At 40.2% G+C, this 23,896-nt stretch overlaps 1 protein-coding gene across 1 annotated transcript; it reads right to left on the bottom strand.

Moving 5' to 3' along the window:
• Window positions 1–332: 332 nt before the first annotated feature.
• On the bottom strand, window positions 333–7,188 carry LOC140886810 (obg-like ATPase 1). The gene is made up of 12 exons (XM_073293672.1): window positions 6,956–7,188; window positions 6,673–6,840; window positions 6,362–6,485; window positions 6,144–6,235; window positions 5,802–5,900; window positions 5,327–5,440; window positions 3,803–3,867; window positions 3,163–3,279; window positions 2,940–3,015; window positions 1,945–2,037; window positions 1,162–1,212; window positions 333–626 (listed from the first exon to the last, which is right to left on the bottom strand). Exons 1-12 carry the CDS (start codon window positions 7,040–7,042, stop codon window positions 528–530), a joined length of 1,185 nt encoding a protein of 394 aa, XP_073149773.1. The 5' UTR covers window positions 7,043–7,188; the 3' UTR covers window positions 333–527.
• Between the last annotated feature and the right edge of the window lie 16,708 nt (window positions 7,189–23,896).

Here is a 23,896-nt window from a genome sequence, read left to right as displayed (position 1 = left end):
GGTTTACCTTTTTTAAAAGAACACTTGAATTAATTCGAATCATTTTAACTTTTTCAAGCATGCCACAATTCGCTACACAGACCACAAATAACTTAGTTTGTGAACCAAAAGTTGCCTCAAACGCAATTAATCACCGAGTTTTGAAACTTGCCTCTTACGATTTGGGATAAATTTTACTACAATATCACATTTGAAAAAGAAAATCAAATGAGCACAATAACTTGGGTTCGATAATGGGACATGGTTTTTTATTTATTTATTTTTGGATATTAGTTTCTCGTTAGAAAATCCCGTTAGAAATTATGTGAAAGTGCTTCTAAACAAAGGAAGTCTACAAAAATCATGAATAGATATTATGAATTTCAAATAGTCATAAACAAACAAATTCAGTCTAATAACGGCTTTTCGAGGGAAGATGCCGTAATTTTACAAACCTCATAAGAGGCATAAGAGATCTCACAAGTAAATATGTATCCATTATTTTAACCACTTAAATTGGCGTTAAAAAATGGATGTGACGAGAAATCTCACTTCTTACCGCCACCGGAAACATTAAATTTGAAGAAAATAATGTCCCCGTCTTGGACAACATACGTCTTCCCCTCTTGCCGGTACTTTCCGGCAGCCTGTGCAAACACGAAGAAGAAGAATAAGTGAGTGTACAGTTCCAAATCCGGAAACGATTCAGCTTATGATGTCTATTACAATACTCAATCAACAAAAAGTGTATGTGTCGATTAGCTAATACTCTACTATAAGAGAAATCAATGCATGTCTCTCTCACTAGTCACTACACATGTATCCACGCCGACTGTGGTTGTTCACTGCTATAGAGTATCTTGTTCCAACTTCGGTAGGGGAAATGGAGATGGCATTCTCATGATCTATGCATTGCATGGAAGTGCATACGATATGAAGAATAAGAGGAAAGTACATAGAATTATCATAGTTCAAGGAGATAAACAGAAAGAAGCAGCAACCAAGCCCAGAGAGCAGGAACCCAATTATTCTAAACCATGACTATGACTATGAGATCAGCTTAAATAAATTTTTAAAAAAAACAAATAAATAATAGCATGATAGATGATTTTATAAAAAAAATTATCAGATGAAACAATCACCATTTAATGAATTATTGATACTGTTTAAATGGAGATATACCTTTACGGCAGACTCATTGCCAAGTTCCTTCAGATCTTCAAATTTCATGACCTAAAATACATCACAAGATCGACAGAATATCAGCAGACATGATAGCACAATTCATGTCACGAATTTCTCTAGATAAATATTACAAAAATCAAGGACATATCCATTATCTTCGAACAAAAGAATATTCTATCGACTTTGTATTCCTATTAGATAACAAGTGCTAACACAGTATCATGCAACTATCTTTATGGCCATGCAGGAGACAAAATATTAGATCAAAATACCAGAATTCAAAGGCAACACTTGGAACCAGGTTGTCACAAACTACTACAGATACTCCCCAAAAAGCAATTGTCAAGTTTAAATTCAAGCTTACGGGAACAAAACTGATGGGTAGGTAAAGATCAGTTCAAATTAATTGGAAAGATTAAGTTTAACAAAATCACATCTCATGGGAACAAAACAGATGACATGGCACATAAGGATCAATTCGGGTACCAAATTCAATATTCTGGGAACAAAATTAATGATATGTGAAGTTCCATTGAGGCACCCATTAGCAGCATATAATGTAAGCACATAAAAGAGAAGTCAGCATAACAGAATGCCGAATGCGGAAAGGAAAGGAAAGGAAAGAAAATAAACAAGTGAAATTGGAACCTGACACAGAATTAGATTATTTATTTTAAAAAAAAACAGTAAAATAATCTAAGAATAGTGATACCCTGATGTCAAGGTCTTAGAGAATATGAACGTGTAGCAATAATAAATAAGGTAAAAGCATGTAACTACCTCAGCACAGATGAAGCCTTTTTCAAAATCAGTATGAATTGTTCCTGCAGCTTGTGGGGCTTTTGTCTGTCGACGAATTTGCCAACACTTCACCTGCATGAGAGCAAATTCAATCTTGTTATGGCCAGAAAGAAAAACGTCAGTTAATGCTATTTTATTATGATTGAGAGGCAAAGATTGAACAAATAATTTGAGAACTTAGCTGAAATTTAAAAAAGGTAATGTATATGTCTCGTGAAATAGTAACAAAATAGGCGATTAGAGAAATCGGAAATAACAGTGGCATACCCTTAAACAATAAGGAATCATTGCTTCAAGGGGGCTATGTTACATTACTCTTCTTCTAATCATGTGCTTTTAATTTCACAAAACTTATAGTGTCTCAATTACATTAAAAAAACTAGTGTATCAAACAAGTCATTCAATAATCAATATTAGATGAAGCAGACAAAGCATGTTAAGGGAGAGAAAACTGCTAGGTATAGCATGTTCCATAATTTGTGAGCATACCAGAAACCTTTTCTCAGGTATATGCTGCTTTTCTCCACAAACAGTGCAGTTATATATTCGAAAAGAATCAGATCAAAGGGCGATTCATCAGTATTACGGCATGTGCTTTCGCCAATGATTTTGTAGCTGTTAAAATTCATGATTACGAATTTCGATGACCCATGAAATTACAAGGGGCAGTCTATCCAATATTTTTCTGCTTTTTTATGTTTTTTTTCAGATCGGACTTCCATTTTTTCAAACTATAAGTGGCACGGTTCCATATATTCCAGCACCCAAAATCAAGTGAATGGCAAGATGATAAGCCGTATCAGCTACAGGTACTTTTTCAATTTGTTAATTCTATTCATTCATATAACATTTTCTTCAAAGTGAGGCAGTGAAACATAAATGAAATACAATCACGTTGACTTAAGATAAATAAACCAATAAAATATTGTTTACAAGCAAATAAAGTTAATGCGACGAAAAGAATTGTGAAATACCTCATCTGGTCCTGCTGTGAAAAAGTAAATGAGATTAATGGCTGAAAATCCAGTCTTTATGATCTTCGAAAGGGCACTATATGTAGCATTAAAATCTCATGTCAACGTTATCGAATACTACTTTTCACTATACATATGCTTATGAAATCATTTTAAAATTATTTCCTCTGATGAAGACTGTAAAAAATCGCACATTGAGATAGTAAAATGATCTTGAACGAACCTTTGTACCTTGTTCTCCTCACAATACTTCACAGCTTCATCTGGGGACATATCAGCAAGATTCTTCTCCAAGGCACAGCTGACAGGGATTATGGTTTCACCACCATGCTCCTGCACCCTACAAAATACGAAGGGGTCATTCTTAAAAATCGCGAGGAAGAATAACAAAAACTAAGCACAAAAATTTTAGCAGTTTAAACCTGGGGAGATTATAATTAAAAGCTGTGATTACAATTAAAAAAAACTGTGATGATAAAATCAAAGCTAAGCAAAAAGGTCTCTGTTCATTAATATCAGGAGAAAATAAGGGTAACAAACATACTAATAATAAGTAAGGAAATGCCCAGAAATTATAGTCACCTTTTATCACACTTCAGAAGGTGAAGGCCATTTGTTAACTTAAAAACATGCAAATCATAAAATAAATTATGAATTTAGAAACCGAAGTAATCTGTATTAGTTAGTTCCCAATTTGCAGCCACATTTAAAGAAATGCCAACTCTAAAACCACAATATACAAAATCAGAATGGCTAGGTTTCGGCTTCGGGAAGTAACATTCCTACTACACGAACTAATTTTCATGCACGCGTGCAGGGATACAATGCACATTGGAAGCATAGTACAAATATTCATAGCATACCATGCGTGGATCTTTGGGAGAAATTTGTTCTTTTTTCTTTGATAATCTTTCTCATTCATGTTAACCTGTTTCCAATCACAGCCATGAGCCAAGACACAGAAACGGGGCATTTTAAAAGGAATAACAGAAAGATACAAATCAATGACAGGAGAAAAACTGGGCGTACATATCATTATAATTGAAATCTTGAACATACAATAAAGTGCATTCCCATGCACTAAGGTGGCAATGCTGGAGTAATGAATAGTGTAACAACTAGAGATATGTATCCGATATTTTTTTTCCAAGGACGCAAAAGATTAATCTGTCACATGAATGGTTCTAAAATTCGCTAGGCGCTAGTCGGGCGCCAGACCAGCGCCTAGCGCCTAGGACGCCTAGGCGGGGACTAGGCGGATTCCACGGTTTCAACTTAATAAATGAAATATTATAACTCCAAGACAATAATATCAAATTTAAAATGAGTTCAGCATTTGAAGAAAGAGCAAACACCAATTTTTTCTTCAAATATGGCACTCAAAATGTGGGCTTCTTCATTCGCTTTGATTCTTCAGCCTTATAGTTTGCGAGATGCTCTGGTTACTCAATCATACATTTCAGTTTTTTTTTGTAATTTGGGTTTTGAATTTAAAAGCCCAAATTAAAAAAAAAATCTGAAAATCCTACCCTATTTCCGCCTAGCCCCGCCTAGGACCGCCTAGGCGCCAAGGCCGCCTAGGCCGACCGATTAGCATGTTTTCGGTGCGGCCACCCGGCGCCTAGGCGGCCGCCTAGCCCGAGTTTTCGAACACTGGTCACATGGGCTTCATCAGCCTAGAGTAGTTTAAATTTTTTGTAAAGCGATTTAGAAAGAACAAAAGAAACGAGCATGTTCAGTACCATCTTCACTAAATGATATTTCATGTTCATACAAGAAAAACTCTGAGCTTCCATTTTAGGTTAAGCACAGATTATTTAAGAAAAAGACATATGAGACTGATTTGTGCGCTGTTAGCTAAAAAACATGGTCAGATATTTCAAGTCTTGCCCCCAAAAAGATATATCTCGTCTCATAGGAAATGTGGTTTTTCCACTCCTACGCCGAGTGAAATGAAAAAAGTTACAGAAGACAAAATCTTGGTATTATTAAGGTAGAAAAATCTTAAAGAGATGACTAAAGGGATTATTAAAAAAATTAGGAGATAGATTTTATTATTTCTCATCTGATCCTTGTCACAAGTTATATGTCAAAATGACACAAGTCCCTTGAGAAACACACAAAGTGGCTGGTGATTTCCTCAAATAATACATATCAGTTGAAGACGTGTCTATTTATGGAAGCTCTGGTGAAAGAGATGAGTAAAAATAAAATCACCATATATAAATAAAACAAAAACACAAAATTAGCAGGCTTGGAAAAACAAAAACACAAAATGAGCAGGCCCGGAGAAATAAATAGCTATTACCTGCTAAAACAAAGACCCAATCACACGCCTCTTTGACACTTAGTTTCAATTAGTACAGAGCATTATATGATTTACTGACCAAGTAAACAACAGGTTTGGCGCTGAGCAATTGAAAAGTATTCAAAATCTCAATATCAGCAGCTTTCCACTCCACCAGGCGAGCATCTTTTCCCTCCTCCAGCGAAGCTTTGACCTATGAATCCATGACTTATCAAGATTTAATTGGATATTTCTAAATGGTAATAATATTCTCAAGTACAGTCCACCTAAAAATAACTGATATTTTTGTTTCAACTGTTGATGCAAAGATGCAACATGACGCATACCACAACTCTATACTCAGACGAATCAAATCACAAAGCCCTAAAAATGACTAAATTAACAAGTATATCAATGTCCTTGATTTCCTAAAAACACAGGTGAGCATAGGCTTTCGACTCAGTAAAGCAGATTGCTTCTTTAATCAGTTCAATTAACAAAACTGCACTACATAGTATAAAACATCAACGAGCTAGCTAACAGTTCGTGCCAAAAAACTGAAATAGTATACAAACCCGTAGACACAATTCATGCTCGATTTTCAGTTGCTTGTCATTGCTCCTCTTCATGCTCTTTTCAAGATCCTCAATTCTCCTCTCCATGAACTCGAGATCCTATCATGCATAACATTTCAAAGTTTCGATATTCAGAAAACGTAAAGAGGACTGAAGTTACAGCTAAATGAAGATACTGGAAACAATTTCGGTTGCCCGTAGTTAATCTCCTTCCCCACCAATGGTGAGTGAGAGTAATAAAAGAGTTTCCACAACTACTGTAGTCTATAAAGTTCAATCCAGTTAACAAAATCCAAAAAACAAGGAAAAGTCATCTTGATGCAAAATTTTGATCAAATTTACCTTGAGCCGCAATTCAGCGCTTATGACCTCCAGATCTCTGACAGGATCAACAGAGTCATCTACATGAATGATGTCAGGGTCTTCAAATGCACCTGCAATACCCAATCATTGTAAGAGGAGTCTAGATCCAATTAGTTGCATCGTTTAATTCCACAACAACTGAGGGTTTAAGCATACCAAAAACAAATTAAACGGTGAGATCACCCAACACCACTTACGTAATACATGAAAAATGCCATCAACTGCACGGATATGAGACAAGAAATTGTTCCCCAGTCCTTGTCCTTCGTGAGCACCACGAACAAGTCCAGCAATATCATGAATTTCTAAAAAAGCAGATACCTAAACGGTAAAAATAGTTGAGTCAGATGTGGGAAATGCTTCGTCAAGTCAAATAAAAGGAATGGAATTTAGTGGCAACCACTTGAGGAATATATACATCTCGTATGGGCTTAAAAAATCACAACCACTTGAGGAATATATGCATCTTGTATGCACATACACAAAATTCTCAGTTCAGAGTCACGACCTCACTCTTTGGCTTGTACGATTGCAAGAGCCAATCAAATCTTTCATCGGGAATATTGACACGAGCCTCGTTGGGCTCAATAGTACAGAAAGGGAAGTTCTCCGCGGGAATGGACAACTTCGTAAGAGTGTTGAAAAGTGTTGATTTCCCCACATTAGGCAACCCAACCTGAAAAACAGTCAAACTCTTGAGAATCGTGCGAAGATAATTACATGAGAATAATCTCAATTCACACACATATATACAGGCAAACAAACTAACGACATCTGAAAAAATCACTTACGATTCCAATTTTAAGATGAGACGAAAAGCGCCCAAGGATGGGTCTCTCCGCCGGAGCTTCCTTCGACTTCGCCGCTTTGGGAGGCATGCTCTTTATCGTATGCCGTTCTTCCGACGGAAATCAACGGAGAAACAACCGTGTAATAAGGCGAACAGGAGGGGGCCAACTGCCAAGGATTTCTAGGGTTTTATAAGTCCGTTGTAGGAAACTTGACTCGGCGTGGATAACCCGCTTGTTGAGAATTGGAATGTACACAATTTACTGTCCAGTATAGGATGAATGGACTCAATCGCTGACTTATTTGGGCTTACACATGGATTTGGGCCTGCACGTGTTTTTCATAACTTATTGGGCTTTACCTTCGGGCCCTCTCACTGATATTCTTCTTTTTCCATAAAAGAAGGTTTACTTCTCATTTCACATGAGTCAGAGATCATATTGGTTCATGTGGAAATTAAATCGAGGGATGTGTACGAACGGTAGAGACCTGAAAGAGGGAACAACATGGCCAACATCCAGAGCATACCCCATAATATTTCAGCAAGGAATATGCTCCACACGAGGATCAAACCCGCAACGCTGGGGAATCTCTTCCCACGTCACCTCATTGACATTCTTCTTTTGATATACATAATAATATGAGGGATGGCAACGGACAAGTTCGTCAAAAATCCGAGACTCCTCTCGCTATAGTAATTAGGGGTGTGCATTTTGACCGAACAGAACCGAAAATTTTCGATTCATCCAAAATTCAAACCGAATTTAACGGTTTGGTTCGGTTAAAAACCGGATTTTCGATTTGGTTTTCGGTTCAAACCAAATTTTCGATTCGGTTTGAGCAGTAAGAACTTTATTTCCTTTCTTAAATTTGAATGCAAATAAAATTGATTAAAACCGCTTGAAGTTTAACTAGACTGTAACTTCTCTTCTTCCAAATAACTTTTTCACTTTTCTTCCAAACTTCCCTCATGTACAGGCCTTTTCAACTCATTCAAAATCGAAAGATGAAATTCCTCTGCCATTAAACCCACCCAAATCTGGACCAAAATTATATATATTCATTTTATTTGCACTTTAAGAGGAGTTTCATCTCGGTAAGAAATTTTATTTCCTTTCTTAAATTTGAATGCAAGTACATGATAACTAATTTTTTTTTATCATAATCGAAACATTTATAATGATTATTGGTAGGATAGTTAAATCTAATGGGATTTCATTGTTTCTTTTGGAGACGAATGTCGAATCATACCTGAATTTGAGATTATCTTTATTATTTGTTTAAATCAAGATTCAAAATGTAACATTTTTCTGAAATGTCTATTAAGTTTACCAACTTTGAAGTTGTGAAACTTCAATGATAGAACTGAACATTGTTGTCGTAATTATTTCCCCGAGGTTTATCTTTTGTGAATTACCAAAAAATCATGTTCCTTTTGTTTAACAAAAGATATATTATATTGTTGATATAAGTATTTATTACCGTCAAAGCTTATTATTTTCTTTGGATAAGAATATCGAATCATACATGTATTTGAGGTTATTTTTATTATTTGTTTAAATCGAGATTCAAAATGTAGTATTTTTCTGAAATGTCTATTAACTTTACCAACTTGAAGTTGTGAAACTTCAATGATGGAGCCAAACATTATTGTCGTAATTATTTTCTCGAGGTTTCTTTTTTGTGAATTACCAAAAAATCATGTTCCTTTTATTATTCTACCAAAATATATATTAAATTGTTAATATAAGTATCTATTACTTGTCAAAGCTTATTATTTCAGTGCTAAATTTTGTATCAAAATTACAATTACATCTTAATCATTTTTTAGATAACAATAATTAAATCAAGTGAATTTAAAATTTAAGTATATATAAACCAAAACAAAATATGAAATATATATTTCATATATATATATATATAGAGAAATTTTCAGCTGCCCAACCAATGATGCCCAACTCGTTCCCGACAACTAAAACTCGATACCGTGTTTTAGTGATATAAAAAATAAATAAAAAACTAAAACCCGGTATCGGGTTTTAGTGATCGGGAACGAGATGGGCAGGAATGGTTGGGCAGCTGATCATTACTATATATATATATATATATATATATATATATATATATATATTTGAGCAAAAAAATTATATATTATATCACACACTTAACGCGTGTACTTTTTCTGCTAGTTATATATAATAAATAATCATTTGGGTACACTTGCGCGTATCACTGATATATGTGACATATGAAAATTTGTTTGGTCTCTCACGAAAATCCTGTATACTAGTGTGCGTGTAGTGTATCTGAGTAGTCGTTCACGAAAAATTTTGCATAATAAATGCCTGAAATAAAAACTATATGGCTGCGTTTACTTTCTATGAATTATGATAAGCATGTGATTATATTTTTTGACGGGTAAAACTTGTAATTTTATTAATCACAACACAATATCGTTTATTACAAGATCTACCAACCAAGCAGAAAAATTCTCAAATTCTCAAATTGAAAGGGATCGGGAAGGAAAAACAAAATGAGCAATTGAATGAGCCACCACGTTTACCGAACAACGAATACGGGTCAGCTTAGTGTTGCGATGATGATCCAGAAAGTGTCTTATCTCTGAAGTTATTACGCCATTGTAAATATGGTCTTATTTCGAGTATGCGACTGCTTGCACTGCTAGAAGAGAATCATAAGAGATTTGATGAATCAATAATCCTTGTTCTTACACCAGATACTTTCCTTCTCGAAGTGCAACCAATTCAGCATAAGTAACTGATGGAGGCTTATCAATAATCTGTCCGAAGGCATTCACAAGTTGGTTTTCATGGTTGCGAACCACCCCACCTATCGCATAGTGGACAGTGTTGATATTACAAGCTGCATCAACATCCAACCTCAAAGTGTCATCAGAGGGGCAAGCCATCTGTTCGGAGAGGTATTGATGTCATTTGTAGGTGTAGTGAGCAATAGTTTATGATCTTTCTGAAATTCGTGGCGTAAAGAGACTCCACTCAGCTGAGATGGTGTTCGCCTTGCCTTCCTGCTTATGTACAAGTCGATTTCTCTCACTCCAAATGTAGTAACCCGTATCCGAAATTAACGACTAATGTGTAATTAATCGTGTAATCATGTTTAGGTTAAGTAAAACATGATTAAGGAAATTTCAAATGGATTAATGGAGTCCAGAAATGGATTCAGGACACTCGAAAATGATGGGGAAGGTTTGAAGGGTTCGGACGCTCCGAACCTGAGTTCGGAGGATCTGAACATGGACGGAGCCAGGCTTCGAAGGCTCTGAAGGCTTCGGACGATCCGAAGATCGTTCGGACGATCCGAAGAGTAGCCCAGCCAGCTGTCCTTAAATATTATGTCATCGGTGATGTCATAGGGGTGACTTCGGACGATCCGAAGAGGCAGTTCAGACCATCCGAACAGTGTTCGGGACATGTGCATGGTTGCATGCGATTGGATTGACATGTGGCGGAGATCGTACGATCTGATGAGATGATCGGACGGCCCGAAGCAGTTCGGACGCTCCGAAGGCGTGAACGGACGACCCGAACCCTCGCTTATATATAGAGAGCCGAGGAGCTCATTTGAGACTCGCACCAACTTCCTCTCCTTCGCCCACGTGGCTCTATTTTAGGGCTTTGGGTACTCTTATTTTAGAGTTGGAGTAGGGAATATATTCTAGCATAGTCAGACAGTGTCTGACATAGTAGCGGAGCAGTGCTCGTGTAGTGGAGCCGTGCTCGAGGCTGTGGAGCTGCAGCAGGGGTGTGCCCTAGTTGCAGGATAGTCTCCATCAGAGGACTGACGACGGACGCATGTATAGCTATGGTCTCCTTAAATTATTTAGGAGTATGCAATAGCTTAGTTAAGGCTTTTAGAGCTTAATTAATGATGCATGAGTAATTGCATTGTAGAGTTGATGATAGGCTTGGAACCTAGAGTGGGACTGCTAGGACTGCCTGTAGTAAGGTACGTAAGTACTGACTGAGATAGTCAGCGGGTTTTGCATTCTTATATGTTGCATTTGTGTGTCATATTATTATGCAGCATGTGCATATCATATTGTGTCTGTCCATCTTTTGAGATGAGCCATGTAGGGTCGCTCAGCCCCATTTGGACGGTTGATGTCTAGTGCTTTTGGTATTAGCATCTAGGGAACACGGTCCACGTCCGTTAGGAATGAGCAGTGTACGCAGGGTTTGCTCACCGGGTTGTACCACTCATGTCCTAGGCGCCATTACTGAGCAGTTGTATACAGTTATTCCAGATATGGATACCCTGTCATTTGCATGCATCATATTTGTATGTTTTACCCGTGCTTTCGTATTGAGCTTAGAGCTCACGTCCAGTCTTTTCTGTGTATCTGGACACCCCATTCGACGGGGCAGGTGTAGGTGCAGGATTGAGCACCAAGAGCTTGGAGTAGCCAGTGACCAGTGAAGACAACAGGATTAGCTGTAGGTTTTGCCCTTTAGGCATATTCATTCAATTGGATTGTATAATCGAATTTGTTTAACCGGTTGTATTCTGCCGGTCTTCTTTTATTTAAGTCTTTCGCAGCGATTTATTTTAATGCATGCTTAATTATGCTCTTAACTCTGATTAGGTAGTGGATCCATGTTGGGTCGCTACATTTATTGGTATCAGAGCGCATGCATGCAAGAGACTTGGGATATAGTAATGAGACTTTGGGTTATCCTTATAGGATTGATGAGACCTTGGAAGAAGTGATGATGCGGCAATTAGTTTGCCCAGAGACTATCATCATTGGCAGAATTTCTGAAGATTTGGCTTATGGGATACCAGCAAGTGCGGACAGGAGTGATGGATCATGTCCGAGCGTTTGAGACTTCTACTCATGTGGATCCTAGCTTTGGATCGAGTACCGGATGCCAGAGGCAGTAGCAGAGGATTGGTGGGAACTTACTTGATGCTTGCATCTGTACAGTCATTACCATGATGACACTACTCTGAAGATTCTCCAGTCGTAGTTGGAGAGATTGTCAGATAGACCTTTACCAGGGAATGCCTCGAGTGCCTAAAGCATGACAGGTTTCGAGCGTAAGGTCTTTAAACTCATGCAGAACATAGTTTTGCCGATATGCTTGTATCGATGCGTTCGGTAGGCAAACGGGAAACTTCATGTTCAAAAGCATGATTTGGTTACAAGAAGAAGACTGACAGTATATCGTGAGCAGAAGAGGTCGAATGACATGCACTGACGCAGAGCATAGCTAGTTAGCTATCACGTGCCATTTCTCCGGAGTTCTTTGTAGGAGGACAGTTAGAGAGACTTGGACGGGAGTATGCTTGCATTGATGCGTGTGTCGATTAGAAGCTTCATGCTCAAGAAACGAAGACTAGTACGATGATTTAAATAATGTATTGATGTAATTTGTAAACAGTATTTCAGTTGTAATGAATCATCATACTTTGGTTGTATCATTTCAAGTTTGGTTGTACATTTCATTGTATTTTTGGAATACGATAATTGTATTACATGGGATTGTAATAAAGAGAATTGTACATAACTTGAAGCAATGATACATGTTTTATTTATCCAGCAAATCGTGAATGATTTAAAGTGATTTTGCTAAAGTTTGGATTGGGTTTAGTTGATTAGTGTTCAACTATTGCAGCTCATGGAATTTGAGTGAGCCGACTGTGACTGTTTGACTTGTGGTTAGTTTAGGCGTTTTCTTAGGATTGACATAGTTAGTCAGTGGACTAAGATAGTGCCAGCAATGAGTGGACTCATCTAGAGGCATTAAGATTATTGTTCTGTTTAGAACATTAGGCTTTGTTCTAGGTTGTTTTCTTAGAACAGTAAGTTGTTTGACCTTCGTTAGGTTGAGACTTGTGATGATGGGTTTTCATCGAGATACCAGGTCCAGTATATGCCAAGAGTTGTGGACTATGACCATGACTAGACGTGATGAAGCGCGACCCTATGCCAGTGTTACTCTGGGAGTCCTTGTACTTCAGAGGGTACCTGGGAGCCTTCGTGCTTCAGGATTGGCGGTGGAAAGGCTATTCAGTCTAGGGATTTGGTAGCAGTCACGACAGGGTATGACCTTGGATTAAGATATCATGTTTGATATCGATGGTTTGATATCGTCTGGTGTGCCAGAGATATAGTTTGAGTGTTCTGCTATGGAAACCAGTCATTGAGGGATTTCCTTGACGAGTGTGTATTTTGAGCAGATAAGTTTTAACCTTTGGGTTACTGCTAGACATGTAGATCTAGTAGGTGGACGAGTTTCTACCAGCGATGACTAGGGGTTGTCATCAGAGTTGTGGTTAGAGTTTCCCTGTGATAGGAATCATCCAAGATACTTGGATGGGATGTTGTTTTAAGACTTATACTCGCATACGAGGACTACTCCATGATGATTGACTTCATCTGTGATAGATTATGTCAGACGCTAAGGATTGTACAGAGCTATCTGAGATATGAGGGAAGCGTGGCCTATACCCGTGAAGCCTTGGTGGTTGTCCAGGTGGGTTAACATGGTAAGCTACCTTAGTCTTAAATTGTTGCACAATCTTAGAGAGGGATATAATCAAGAGTGTGTCCGGAGATTGTAAGAATCTTGGAGATTCGTTAGTTATGATTCTGAATTTGATGAATCGTGATATTCATCCTGGATGAACAAAGCAAGGATAGTTAGTGCAGTGTTTGCGCTAAGTGTTGTCTGATATTTTCAGAGATTGAGCGTAGGATTTTTTATGGGATGGAAATGGGCTTAGTTTATCTTGATGTTTGCCTTGGGTGAACGAGACAACGATTGGTAGTGCTAAGGTGGCACGGGATTTGTGCTAATGACTACTAGTGGTTATTGGCTAACTCTGTTAGAGTTAGGTTGATTAAGTTCAGTGTATGAGGCAGTTGTCAGTAGTAAGGCATGAGATTGTGTCGATAGGCTACTAATAGCTATTGTATGGATTATCAATTATGGGTGTGTTGAAACCAGAGCGAACTGAGTATTCCAAGTGTTTGGAAATAGTTCTTCGTGGCAGCTGAGTCATGGTTATTGATTGAGCCACGTAGGTTTAGATGATCAGTGGTTGTCTGATCGGGTGAGTGTGAGCCGAAGTAGTTCGACGAGATTGATAGGGTAAATCCAATCAGTGATGATTTGGATATAGCACTAGGAAAATACTTGGGATAGTATTTTGTCGCTTAGTTCTTAGAAGATGAGTACTTGGTACAGTCTCGGAGCAGGTGATGCTTTGGAGTCTATAGGTGTTAGAACCTAATGGGGGGGGGGGGATTTAGATTCTATAGGCAACTTTAGCAATTTAAAGCAATTATGCAAGTACGCAAGCGGAAGACTTAAAGTAGTTAATAATAAGTGCGGTAAATAAATGCGTAATGTAAATAAAGCAGTAAAAGGGATAAGAGATGTTTATGGAAGTTCGACGATAAATCGTCTACGTCTCCCCTTTTTGGTTAAGTTCGATTAACCAAGGATCCACTAGCACTTCAACGTCTTGGCCTTGATGGCTCCAAGGATAGCCGTACAACTCAACACGATCACTGCGCCGATACAACTCGAACACTTGGCCTTAAGGGCTCCAAGGATAGCCTCAACACAACACTTAGCTTCACACTCAAGTGCTTACAACGATAACACAACACACTTGGCTTCACACTCAAGTGTTTATAACAATAGCACAACCAACTCACAAACTATTTTTACAAACACTCTCAAATATATCACACAAACACTTTGATAGTGAGAAATTGCTTACAAAGGAGAGAAGAGATGAGTTGGGATGTCTCCAAATGAACTTGGATGGCCTCTATTTATAGTTGGCAAAGATTTAAATCTAATTTGAGTGCTTGGAGCGTGTGTTAAGAAGTCAAGGAGAGACAAAAAGTGTTCGGCGCCGCTGCCTTCTTTTTCCCAGCACTGAGCGGATTTTGTGGAAAAATCATATCTTCCAATCGAACCGTTGGATTGATCTGAAATTTGAACCGAAGCTTTAAAACATCCAGATATTTATTCGGAACGGTGGAGATTTGATTTTAACGAGTCAAACATTTCCAGTAATTTTCGGAAGTCGCTTCATCATGTTTTCAAACCTGTTCTGTGCAACAAATTTGAAAAATTCATATCTCTTAATCCATTCGTTGGATTGACCTGAAATTTGGACGAAAACTTTATAACATCATAATACTGAATTTGATTTGTGGAGATTTGATTTGGATTTCTCAAACATTCCCAGTTATTTTCTGAAGTTGAATCTTCATGGTTTCGTTCCTTGCAGAAGTGGGTACTGTGTAGCATATATGGAAAAATTCATATCTCTCATTATAGCCGTTGGATTGCTCTCAAATCTGGACAGTACTTGTAACATATCTGTATATAGATTATGATCGGTGGAGATCCTATTTGGAGTCATAGAAAATTTCCAGTAATTTTCGGAAGTTGCTGCTCCATACTTTGGCTTCTTCTTGTCTTTTTTTTTCATATCTCTTAACAATGTTCCATCCATTCAATGAGCAATACAAGACTTTATAAATATATGTATAGCTTCAAAATAACTTCCAATAATTTATTTTTCAATAAATATAATCTGAAAAATCTCACTTTAAATGGTTAGTAACAATTAACCGAGTTTTGTAATCATCAAAACATAATATTATGAGATTTGTTAATGCATTAAAAACATTAATCTCATAATACGAGATTTGTATGCGTTTAAGGCGTAACAATAGGTTTGCTAGAGACGAATATACCGGAAGATTTCAATTGACTTATATGGTCAAGTTAGGTATTAACTTGACAGGAGAAACAGGCGGGTGAATTGGTAGTTCCCAGGACAGTGTTCTTGTGATGATGTCTTAGTATACCGTTGGGTTTGAGATCCAATGAGAATTGTGTACTCGTATGGACATCAGTTGACTGATCGTGAGGTGTGATATTAGCTGGGATCTAGTTCTCGAGATCCAGCAGGTGGTGTCACTAATCTTTCAGCGAGTGATGTGCGATATCTCTGAAGTAACTGAGATAGTCAAAGATCGACTTAGTAGCCAACGAGGTTTACCTTTGGGATCGAAGATTTCGCAAGATCGTGACGGATCGAATTTGTTCTTTCGAGTCATTGAGTCACATCCATGTAGACTGTTTGTCAAAGATATTGCGTTTTAGCAATGAACGACAATCAGAGACGTTTTATGTGACAAGTTACTTCGAGCATAAGTGTTTTCCCGGAGTGACTAGGGAATAGATGAATTAGTCTTTTCAGCGCTAAGGCTGATGCCTTCAGCAAAAAGGAATGATTTGACTTTGGAGGATCCGTTGGGATTTAGTTTCTAGGATCTTTATGTTAAACCTTGGGAAGTTGGGACGAGCGATGATGGTATCACCAGAGACTCCGAGTTGAGTTATATCAGGCGCATGTAATTGTCGAGTTTCGAGACGAAACAGGAAGCGTTTCCATATGTCCGTGTACTGTGGAATATCCCAGTCGAGCAGATTGGTAGGAGCTTGCCTTAGTCTTGATGTGTGCACAGTGATTGCAAGTATGTATAACAATCAGGAGGATGTCTATCGATTGAATTCGTGGGTGAATAACCTATGGTCGAGATGATGTAGATCATCAGAGGTGTGATAACTTCTATTGCAATGTATGCGTGACTTCACAGGCCGATGGTTAGAAGATGACTTAGTGTCATTATCGGTGAGCGATGATAGTTTTCATCAGAGCACAGTGTTGAGTTATACTAAGAAACATGAACTGTGATTGGTAACAGACTGGATGGTCTGAGTTCCCAGTAATTGCTTGGGAAGCTCGTTCGCTTCGGTGGAGCATGGGATGGATGACCAGTTTGAAATCATGTTAAGCAGTTATGTTGGAGTATAGCTTTGGGTCAACAAGATTCTCTTGAGAGGGAATTCGGGTTTTGTTGTGTCAATACAGTGTTGAGATTAGTGTTTCCTGACTAGAGGTGTTGAGCACCGAGAACTTTTGGAACCATTAGATGGTTAGGTTCAATTAGTGATTCGACGGATGCAGTAAACCAGTCAGGTTATGACTTGTTCTTCGTCAGTTTAAGACTTTTCCTTAGGACCAATGTTTTCATAACCGGACCGGTGATCGAACCGGTCTACCTTAAAAAAACAGTCCAACCGGTTCGACCGTTTTAACCGGACGGTCGGACCGGAAAACCGTTTATATAATATAATATAATTAATAATATCTTTTAAATTTTAAAAATCTAAAAGATGTATATAAATAAATAAAAATATATTTATCATAGTTTAAAAAATAAATAACTTTATAAATATATTCAAAATATTAATTATAGTTATATATACTATATTTTTAAAAATAAATTAATTAATTAAAAAAATATAATAATAGAAAAATAATATTTTTAACGTAGTACAAATTTCAAATAATCATGTGTATATTTATAATAAAATATTAAATTAATATTTTAAAATTAAAAAAAACAAATTAAAAAAAATAAAAAAAAAATTCGAAAACCGGTTCAACCGGTTTTCTGGCCGGTTCTTGGGATCGGTTCTTAGCCGGTTCTTGGCCGGTTCGACCGGTTTTGACCGGTTCTTGATCGGTTCTGAGCGGTTGAACCGTTAAAACGGTTTTTAAGGGTATTCCGGACCATACCAGTGACCGGTTCCCGGTCGAACCAATCGAACCAGCCGATCCGGTCTGTTTTTAAAACACTGCTTAGGACGATGATCTCGATCAAGAGTGTGTTTGTATCCTTCGTGGGCAGTGAGATTGTAGTGACCCTTACCCGGATCACCTACTAAACAGAACTTATGCATGCAATTTACTTAATTAAACAGATATCAGAATAAAACTGCGGAATTCAATAACATTATACAATCCCAAGTAAAGGAATCTGTAATTATCCGATAATATACAACCAAATCGAATAGCTGTATAAACCCAAACAACAGTAATAAAACCTAAACGAAGCTCCAGCTGGCCAACCACTGACTAGCCCCTCCTGGATCCACCCTCCTCGTCCAATCGCAAACCTGCCCCATGAAATAGGGTGTCCAGAAAACACAGAGTACGAGACGTGAGCATAAAACGCTCAGTGCGAGAGTATGAGTATACATGCATGCAAAGTGAACTCCCTATAGACTCGAGGTCAAGGATTAGATAACAGAGACAGACCGGGCCCTGGTATGTAGCACGCTATGCCGTCGCTTCAGGAGGTGGCTCCCATACCGAGATAACCGTGGAAACGCCGGACCCAAATCGATGGAAGTCCATCCACTAACAGGATAGGGTACAACCCTACTACAGACATCTCGAAGGAGATACAACAAGATGCAAATGAATGCAGCATAATATCATGGCATATAATTCATGCAGTCACATAATACATGCATACTCAGTCAGGATATCTTGAACAGTACTTTCGTACCTCAAAACAGTGAAAGCTCTACCAACTCTAGGTCCACGCCTATAGTCTGCTCTACACTGCCAAATGATACTACTATCATTAAAGTGCTCTAAAAGCCTTAACTAAGCTATTGCATACTCCTAAATATTTATAGGGAGCAAAAGCTATACCTTCGTCCGTCGTTAGCCTCTTGATGTCGATGCCTCCAGAACTTGGGCACGACTCCGCTACGACTACCGAACGCCTCTCCGACCTCCGGACCAAGCCTAAGAAGACTAGAACAGCTCCAAAAGGACTAGAAAGGAAAGGAGAACTCGGAATTGGCAAATGAAAGTGAAGTCTCGGGCTTCTATTTATAGACAACGATCGGAACTTCCGATCCTTGATCGGAATGTCCGAACCCCGATCGGAACGTCCGATCCTGCCATCGGAGCTTCCGAAGATCCTGATCTGCCACGCGTAAAAATATCACTTGTTGACTCCGGATAGGGGTGATCGGAGCTTCCGGTCCTGATCGGAGCTTCCGATCCAACCACACGTCATGCCTGACGTAATAACATCGGTGCTTCCGATCGCTCATCGGAGCTTCCGATCCTGTTCGGAGCTTCCGATCGTGCCTTCGGAGCTTCCGATCCGTCCGATACCTAATTCAATTAATTAGCATTAATCCTTTAATTACTCAATTAGGGTACGGGCTACTACATTTTCCCCCACTTAAGATATTTCGTCCTCGAAATCAGATCTTAAGTACCGAATGCAAAAACAGAAATCAGAAACATTCTTTATTCAAATCAAACGTTTACAGAGTTTGCAACTGAATACAACTTAAAGAATGAAAGCAAAACAACTCAGGATGGTCTTTACGCATCCTGTCCTCAAGCTCCCAAGTAGCTTCCTCAGTGCCTCGGCGCTGCCACTGAACTAAAACCAAAGGAATGACTTTGTTCCGTAAAACCTTATACTTATAATCCAGGATGCGAAGAGGTTTCTCAACATAAGTCAAATCCTTGTCTACCTGAACCTCAGACCGCTGCAGAATATGAGATTCATCTGCCACATACCGTCGCAACAGAGATACGTGGAACACGTCGTGAATGCTGGATAGATGCGGTGGCAATGCTAGCCGATAAGCCAAATCGCCAATGCTCTCCAAGACCTCAAACGGACCGATAAATCTGGGAGACAACTTGCCCTTAAGGCCAAATCTGAGAATCTTGCGGAAAGGTGACACTCTCAGAAACACTTTCTCTCCGACCTCGAACTGCAAAGGCCTACGCTTGATATTAGCATAGCTGGCCTGACGATCCTGTGCAGTCTTAATCCGTTTCTTGATCTGATCAACAATGTCTATCGCCTGCTGGATAAATTCCGGTCCCTCAGCCTGTCTCTCCCCCACTTCTTCCCAAAAGAGTGGAGTACGACAACGTCGCCCATACAACGCCTCAAAAGGTGCCATCCCAATACTAGTATGATAGCTGTTGTTGTAAGCGAACTCGATCAACGGTAAATGATCCTGCCAGGCTGAACCAAAATCCATGACGCACGCTCTAAGCATATCCTCTAACGTACGGATAGTGCGCTCTGACTGACCATCAGTCTCCGGATGATAGGCTGTACTCAAACTGAGAGTAGTACCCATCGCACGCTGAACACTCCCCCAGAATCTAGAAGTAAACCTGGGGTCCCGATCACTGACAATGCTCACAGGCACTCCATGAAGTCGGACGATCTCCTGAATGTACATCCGTGCCATGCGATCCACAGAGTACTCTCGGCTATAGGCAATGAAATGCGCTGACTTGGTGAGTCGGTCCACCACCACCCAGATAGCATCACAGTTCCTCGGGGATACCGGCAAATGGGTCACAAAGTCCATAGTGATAAACTCCCATTTCCATTCAGGAATAGGCAGACTGTGAAGCAATCCTCCAGGTCGTCGGTGCTCTGCCTTGACCTGTTGACACACCAAACATCTCGAAACAAACTGATAAACACTGCGTTTCATTCCCTTCCACCAGAAACGAGTGCGTAGATCCCTGTACATCTTGTTGCTTCCAGGATGAATACTCAACTTAGTGTGATGCGCCTGAGACAAAATCTCCTCTCGCAACTCTTCATCCTGCGGAATCACAAGCCTACCAGACAAACACAGAAAGCCATCTGACTGATAATGAAATCCAGACGAGCTACCCTCGTTAGCTAGACGAGCTAAACGCTGGGTCTTTGAATCAGACATCTGAGCATCTCGGATCCGCGAATACAAGGCTGGCTCAGATAATATCGCAAACATCTGGATACTCTGCATACCTTTCTTATGCTTGAAGGTATAACCTGAAGTACAACAGTCACTGATCGCACTAGACATCGAACAAGTCTGAAGTGCGGATAGTCGCACCTTGCGACTCAAAGCATCAGCGGTGAGATTAGCAGCTCCCGGATGGTACTTAATCTCGCAATCATAGTCCTTAAGCAAGTCCATCCAACGTCTCTGTCTCATGTTCAATTCTGCTTGAGTGAACAAATACTTGAGACTCTTATGGTCGGTGAAGATCTCAAATTTCTCGCCATAAAGATAATGACGCCAGATCTTCAAAGCGAACACAATGGCTGCCAATTCCAAATCATGGACTGGGTAGTTGTCCTCGTGAAGCTTCAGCTGTCTAGAAGCGTATGCGATCACATGCCCATTCTGAGTCAGGACACAACCTAACCCCTGAAGAGAAGCATCCGTGTAAACTACATACCCTCCAGATCCTGACGATAATGCTAACACCGGCGCAGAAGTCAACCGCCGTCGAAGCTCACGGAAATTCTCCTCACACTCGAAGGACCACTCAAAATCCACACCCTTGCGGGTAAGCTGCGTCAACGGTCGAGCTAACTGAGAGAAGTTCAGAATGAAGCGACGATAATACCCTGCTAGACCCAGAAAACTACGGATCTCAGCAACTGTCATCGGACGCGACCAATTAAGTACCGCTTCAATCTTGCTTGGATCGACAGAAATCCCCTCCATGGATATGATATGGCCAAGAAAAACCACTCTATCCATCCAGAACTCACACTTGCTCAGCTTGGCGTACAATTGCTCATCTCGAAGAGTCTGCAGTACCAACCGCAAGTGAGAAACATGCTCTTCCGTATTACGCGAATAAACCAGGATGTCGTCAATGAAGACCACGACAAACTTGTCCAAATACTCCCTGAAGACACGGTTCATCAGATCCATGAATATAGCCGGCGCATTAGTCAAACCAAATGGCATCACTAGGAACTCGTAATGCCCATAGCGAGTACGGAATGCAGTCTTGGCTACGTCCTGATCACGGACTCTCAACTGATGATACCCAGATCTCAAGTCAATCTTGGAGTAAATTGATGTGCCCTGCAGCTGGTCAAACAAGTCATCAATACGAGGCAACGTATACTTGTTCTTCACAGTGACTCGATTCAGCTGCCGATAGTCAATGCACAGCCGCATCGACCCATCCTTCTTCTTCACGAAGAGAACATGAGCTCCCCAAGGAGATACACTAGGACGAATGTACCCCTTGTCCAAAAGATCCTGTAGCTGATTCTTCAACTCACGCATCTCTGACGGAGCCAGACGATACGGTGCTCTAGAAATAGGCGAAGTACCCGGCATCAACTCTATGCCAAACTCGACTTCCCTAGCAGGAGGAAAACCCGGAATCTCATCAGGAAACACATCTGGAAATTCATCCACAACAGGAATGCTCTCTATCTCAATACTCTCAGCGGACAAATCAACTGCATAGATAAGGTAGCCTTCCCCGCCAGACTCCAGAGCTCGACAGGCTCTCAAAGCTGATACCAAAGGCATCGGGGGTCGCGCTCCCTCACCATAGAAAAACCAACTCTCACTCCCTTCCGGATGAAAGCATACTAATCTCTGATAGCAGTCCACTGAAGCTCGATAGGTAGTCAGCACATCTATTCCCAGAATGCAATCAAAGTCGTCCATCGCCAGGACCATGAGATTCGCCAACAGAACGTTCCCTTCGAACTCTAAAGGGCAACCCATCACTAGACGTTTAGCCAAAGCAGATTGGCCCGTCGGAGTAGAAACAGACATCACTACGTTTAGTGCAATGCATGGTAACTTATGCCTCTTAACAAAACGTGCAGAAATGAAGGAATGAGATGCACCAGTGTCAATAAGTACAAGAGCAGGTATACCATAAAGCAGAAATGTACCTGCGATGACTTTCTCATTCTCCTCCACAGCCTGATCATGTCTCAGAGCAAACACCTGGCCAGAAGCTCGTGGCCTCAAATGAGAACTCCCAGCAGACTGTCCCTGCGACCTCTGCTGAACGGTGGCCTGAGAACCCGATCCTGAACCAGAACCAGAACCGCCTCCCCCAGACAGTGGACAATCCCTCCGGATATGACCAGTCTCTCCACAACGGAAACAAGCTCCAGAAGCTCTACGGCACTTGTCGGATGGATGGTTCTTCCCACAGTGATCACACTTGTCCTTCTTACCGTAACGAACAACACCTCCAGAACCAGAGGAAGAAGAAGATCCAGACTTCTTGAAAGTTTGGGCACGGGGACCCAAAGAACTAGCAGGCCTCGACTGAGGGAAAGACCTGTTCCGCCGAATGCTGTCCTCTGCCTGATGACAACGGCTCACCAAACCCTCGTAGGACATGTCGTCGCCAACTGCCACACGGTCATGGATCTCAGGGTTAAGGCCCTGAAGAAACAGATTATACTTTATCTCTGAGCTATCAGCAATCTCGGGGCAATAGGATAGCAGATCAAAGAACCTCTGCTGATACTCATCAATAGACATGGCTCCTTGTCGCAGACTCAATAGCTCGCCCGCCTTCGACTGTCGGAGTGCAGGAGGAAAATACCGCTTTTGGAAAGCTGTGCGGAACTCGGCCCAGGTGGCCACTCCTCTTGCCGCAACAAAAGGTGCAGAAGTAAACCTCCACCTCCTGCGCGCACGCCCATCCAGAAGATAGCCAAGGGTCTCCACCTTCTGCTCATCGGTGCATTGGAAAGTCTGAAAAGTCGTCTCCATGCGGTCTAACCAGTTCTCCGCATCCTCCGGAGACTCACCTCCAACTAAGGGCTTAGGACCCATAGCTAAGAATCGACGCACAGTGAAACGCTCATCGTCATGGTGACGATGACGCCATTCTCGACGAGGCTCCCGGTCGGCATCACCCCAACGCCCACCAACACTACCATGAGAACTCTGATCGTCACGATTTGACATCTACAAAAATACCTCAAGATGAGACTAAATCCCAAGAAATCTTTTGCATGCTCTGATACCATAAATGTAGTGACCCTTACCCGGATCACCTACTAAACAGAACTTATGCATGCAATTTACTTAATTAAACAGATATCAGAATAAAACTGCGGAATCCAATAACATTATACAATCCCAAGTAAAGGAATCTGTAATTATCCGATAATATACAACCAAATCGAATAGCTGTATAAACCCAAACAACAGTAATAAAACCTAAACGAAGCTCCAGCTGGC

Source organism: Henckelia pumila, chromosome 3 (genome assembly GCF_033568475.1).
Source record: "Henckelia pumila isolate YLH828 chromosome 3, ASM3356847v2, whole genome shotgun sequence".
NCBI classification, from domain to species: Eukaryota; Viridiplantae; Streptophyta; class Magnoliopsida; order Lamiales; family Gesneriaceae; genus Henckelia; species Henckelia pumila.
This window is presented reverse-complemented; position numbering and strand designations above follow the sequence as displayed.